A 3,709-nucleotide genomic window follows, 5' to 3' on the forward strand; every position below is an offset into this window, starting at 1 on the left:
AAAAAAAAAAAACTGAAAAACAAAAACAAAAACAAGCAAACAAAAAAAGAACAGGAATTACTTGCAGGACTATAAAGAGATCTAGGTGTCCCAACCAGGAAGCAGCTGGCTGTTTTGGCAAGCCGTTCAGTTTCTATGCTCTCCATTCCCTATTCCATTAAGTGTGCAGCTTGGAAGTATAATGTCAAAGGCTCCCATTGTCCAGTGGATTTTCATGTGGTTAGTTGATTTTGTTTGGTTGTTTGGTTTAATTTGGCTTTCTTCATACAGTCCAAGCTGGCTTCAGAGTTACTACATAGCCAAACATGACAGGAACGCCTCTTCTTCCTCCCTCACTGAATGATAAAAAAGAAAGAACATGACTGCTCCTAGGTATGATGGAGAAGAAAACTTATTGAAGATAAAAGGGAGAGAGCATAGCCAGCGGCAGAAACATCTGGGAGAGTCTGGAGTAGACAGGACCCTGAACCATGTGAAGAGATGGGAGGCAGGGGCTGGGTGGGTGGGTGGGTGAGGTCAGCAGCCAAGATGGCCAAAAGTAAAAGAGGGATGGGTAACCAAAATGGCTGCACTATACATATAGGGAAGAGTCTCTTGGGGAAGAGCAGCCCAACCTTTGGCCAGGAGAATTCAGAGTAGAGGGCAGGTTATGCCAGCCATACCCTGTAACAGGTTGGGACTGAGGGGTGCTGGGAAAGACATCTGAGATCCAGATGACTTACAGGAAACAGAAAGAGTCTGAAGAGTTAGACTTTCTCACCCTTTCAAGCCAGTGATTGCCCAAGTCCAGTGACCACACAGCATATACACACATGGACACATGCGGAATGCCCAAGGAATGAGTAAAGGATTCAGCTATTGATCAAGTGAGGTAAATGACGATGGAGCTGGCTGTGGTGACGCACACCTTTAATCCCAGCATTTAAGAGGCAGAGACAGATGGATCCCTGTGAGTTCAAATTAATTCTGGTCTACAAAATGAGTTCCAGGCCAGCGAGGCTATATAATGGGACTCTGTCTCAAAAAAAAAAAAAAATCAAAACAATAAAATGATGAGATGATAATAGGCCAGTGAACTGACCACCCTGTGGGGTCAGAGCATGGCTTCAGTGGACTACAATAATATGTGTTTGGGCTGAAGAGTAGCTTGGCATTTAATAGTTGCTGTTCTTCCAGAACATTTATGCTCAATATCCACTATCTATATGACAGCTCACAACTGTCCATAACTCCAGTTCCAGGAGATCCAATACCTCTTCTGGCCTCTATGGGCACCAGACATACATGTAGTGCACAGATAGACAGACAGACAGACAGACCACCCATACACATAAAATCAAAATAGAAAAAAACCCCACACATATAAAAGTAAATAAGCCTTTTAAAATATGATGGTTCTTGCTGATCCTGATGATGCATGCCTATAAACCCCTTAAGGCTAATGAGGGGAAGGCAGGTGGATCAGGAGTTCAAGTTCATCAACATATGGAGTGCAGGCTCTCCTGAGCAACACCAATCCCTCTTTCCAGCCAGTCCTCCACCTCCAACAAAAGATTCAATTGCTCTTTACTAGCTGCTTTCTGTGATGTGACAAATGCATCATCAATAACATTCTAAGTGATTAAGACCAAGGGTTTTAGGTGTTCCACATATTCCTATCATTTGTATCTTTCATCTGAATCTCATTTCATCTCTGCTCTGCCTTGCTTCTAGGATAGGGCAAGCCAGGGTCCTTAACACTTACCTACAATAACAGCTTCTCTCTCTCTCTCTCTCTCTCTCTCTCTCTCTCTCTCTCTCTCTCTCTCTCTCTGTCTCGTGTGTGTGTGTGTGTGTGTGTGTGTGTGTGTGTGTGTGTGTGTAGGTTGTTTTGATTTTTGAGACAGGGTCTGCTAGCCCAGGCTGGCTTCTACTTTGAGTCCCAGTTTCCCTAGCTGCAAATTGTCATTGTTCAAAGTGCTGCTATGGAGCCAGGTCACACCTGGCAAGAGACAGTCACAGTGTGTGACATAGTATGCAATCACAGAATCTCCCACGTAGCAGGGAGGGTGGCTCCGAAAGAACTCTAAGAGAAAAGAAAGTACCTCTTTGACCAGAAAAACAAAAACTAAAACAAACAAAAAAACAGTTTTGTCAACAAATCACAAACGGCTACCCTCCCCCTTTCTTAGAAAGACCTTTGCACACACATTTCTCTTCAGTTAATTAAATTAATCCTTTAAAACTCGGGTCAAAGGCTGAACAGACAGCTCAACTGTTAAAATGCTTGCAAGCATGAAAATCTGAGTCTGGTGCCCAGAATCCAGGTAAAAAGTCAGGCTGGTGAGGTGATGCCAGAGAACACCCAGGGCTTTTTGGATAGCCAGCAAAGCCTGATTGGGTGACCCCCAAGCTCCACTGACTCGATCTCAAAAACCAAAGTTGAGGGCTAAGATAGTGTTGAGAAAACATACCTGAGGTTGACCTCTGGGCTCTCCAACACGTTCCTGTGCACTCATTTAAGAACACTATGCAGGGCAGTGGTGGCACTAGTCTTTAATCCCAGCACTTGGGAGGCAGACCAGGCAGATTTCTGAGTTCGAGGCTAGCCTGGTCTACAGAGTGAGTTCCCGGACAGCCAGGGCTACACAGAGAAACCCTGTGTCTAAAAAAAAAAAACCAAACCACTATGCAGGTAAGCGCAGAGAAAGACAGACACAAGAAGTCATCCCACCAGGTTCTAGGTCTTTCAGTCTTGTGCCCACAATAGGGTCTTGTAATTGTATACCATTCAGTTGGATAGTTCGTTGGCTTAGATTTGTCCTGTCCCCCAAAAGGTCATTTTCTCACAAGATAATGGAGATTTGGTGGGCTTTCAGTAAATATGGGTTAAGAGAATGAGTGAAAGGAAATCACCCAGGATGTGCGTAGGAATTTTAGGACACAAAAGAAACCACACACAAAGAGAGACCCTTGCGCTCATTCGCGTATGCACACACTTTGGAGGCGGTGGTTGGTAGTGTGGAGAGCCACACTAATAAACACAAGTACCATGCCTTCCTCCAGCTAGTGCTGGACCCCCAAGAACTAACCAGACTACCCATTCCCCAGTCCTTGGCTTCAGAGGAAGAGGTGGGTTTTAGGGCGGATGCTTGAGCTGAGCGCTAGGCGGTGGATCAGATGAACAATGGTCAAACACCGGTGGAGACCCAGGCCCTAGCGATTGGGCAGGAGGCAAACTGACCTCTCCCATGAGTGCCCAGGGTCCTGCCTCACGCAGCGCACAGTGATCCCCAGCACCCCGCCTCAGCCCCGGGCACCCTCCCTCATCTCCCGCCCCAGGGCGAATTAGTTCCTTTCCCGCCCACTGGAGCCGCCGCCTCCTGGTCGGTACCCGAACGACAGATCCTGCAGAAGGAGTCCTCCGGGTGGAACCATGAAGGTCAAGTTCGCGCCGCTCAACATCCCGTTGGCACAGCGCCTGCAGACCGCTGCGGTGCTGCATTGGGTCCTGTCCTGGCTCCTGCTCGGTAAGAGCCCTGCCGTCCCACACTCTCACCAGACACAGTTCCCACCCTACCTGTGCACAGCCTCTGGTTCCCTGGTCTGCCTGATCAGAGAGGGTGTTCACCTACTGTGGGACTCCCTGCTTTTGAGACAAATGATTTTGCCAAGTCTCTCTGTCTCTGTCTCTGTGTCTTTGTCTCTGTCTCTCTGCTTCCCTCCCTCC

The 3,709-nt window shown here is 47.3% G+C and overlaps 1 protein-coding gene across 2 annotated transcripts in view; it reads left to right on the top strand.

Annotated features, from left to right (window-relative positions):
* Positions 1–3,321: 3,321 nt before the first annotated feature.
* The window catches only part of Mogat1 (monoacylglycerol O-acyltransferase 1), a 31,852-nt gene continuing 31,464 nt past the window's right edge, over positions 3,322–3,709 (top strand). The window contains exon 1 of one of the 2 annotated variants that reach the window (XM_031368884.1): positions 3,322–3,509. In XM_031368884.1, coding sequence (XP_031224744.1) covers positions 3,416–3,509 — 94 coding nt within the window. In that variant the 5' untranslated portion in view covers positions 3,322–3,415. Of the gene's footprint in view, positions 3,521–3,709 lie in introns of both variants that reach the window. The other variant, XM_031368885.1, reaches the window with a different exon arrangement.

This window comes from Mastomys coucha, unplaced genomic scaffold (assembly GCF_008632895.1).
Source record: "Mastomys coucha isolate ucsf_1 unplaced genomic scaffold, UCSF_Mcou_1 pScaffold14, whole genome shotgun sequence".
In the NCBI taxonomy this organism is placed as follows: domain Eukaryota; kingdom Metazoa; phylum Chordata; class Mammalia; order Rodentia; family Muridae; genus Mastomys; species Mastomys coucha.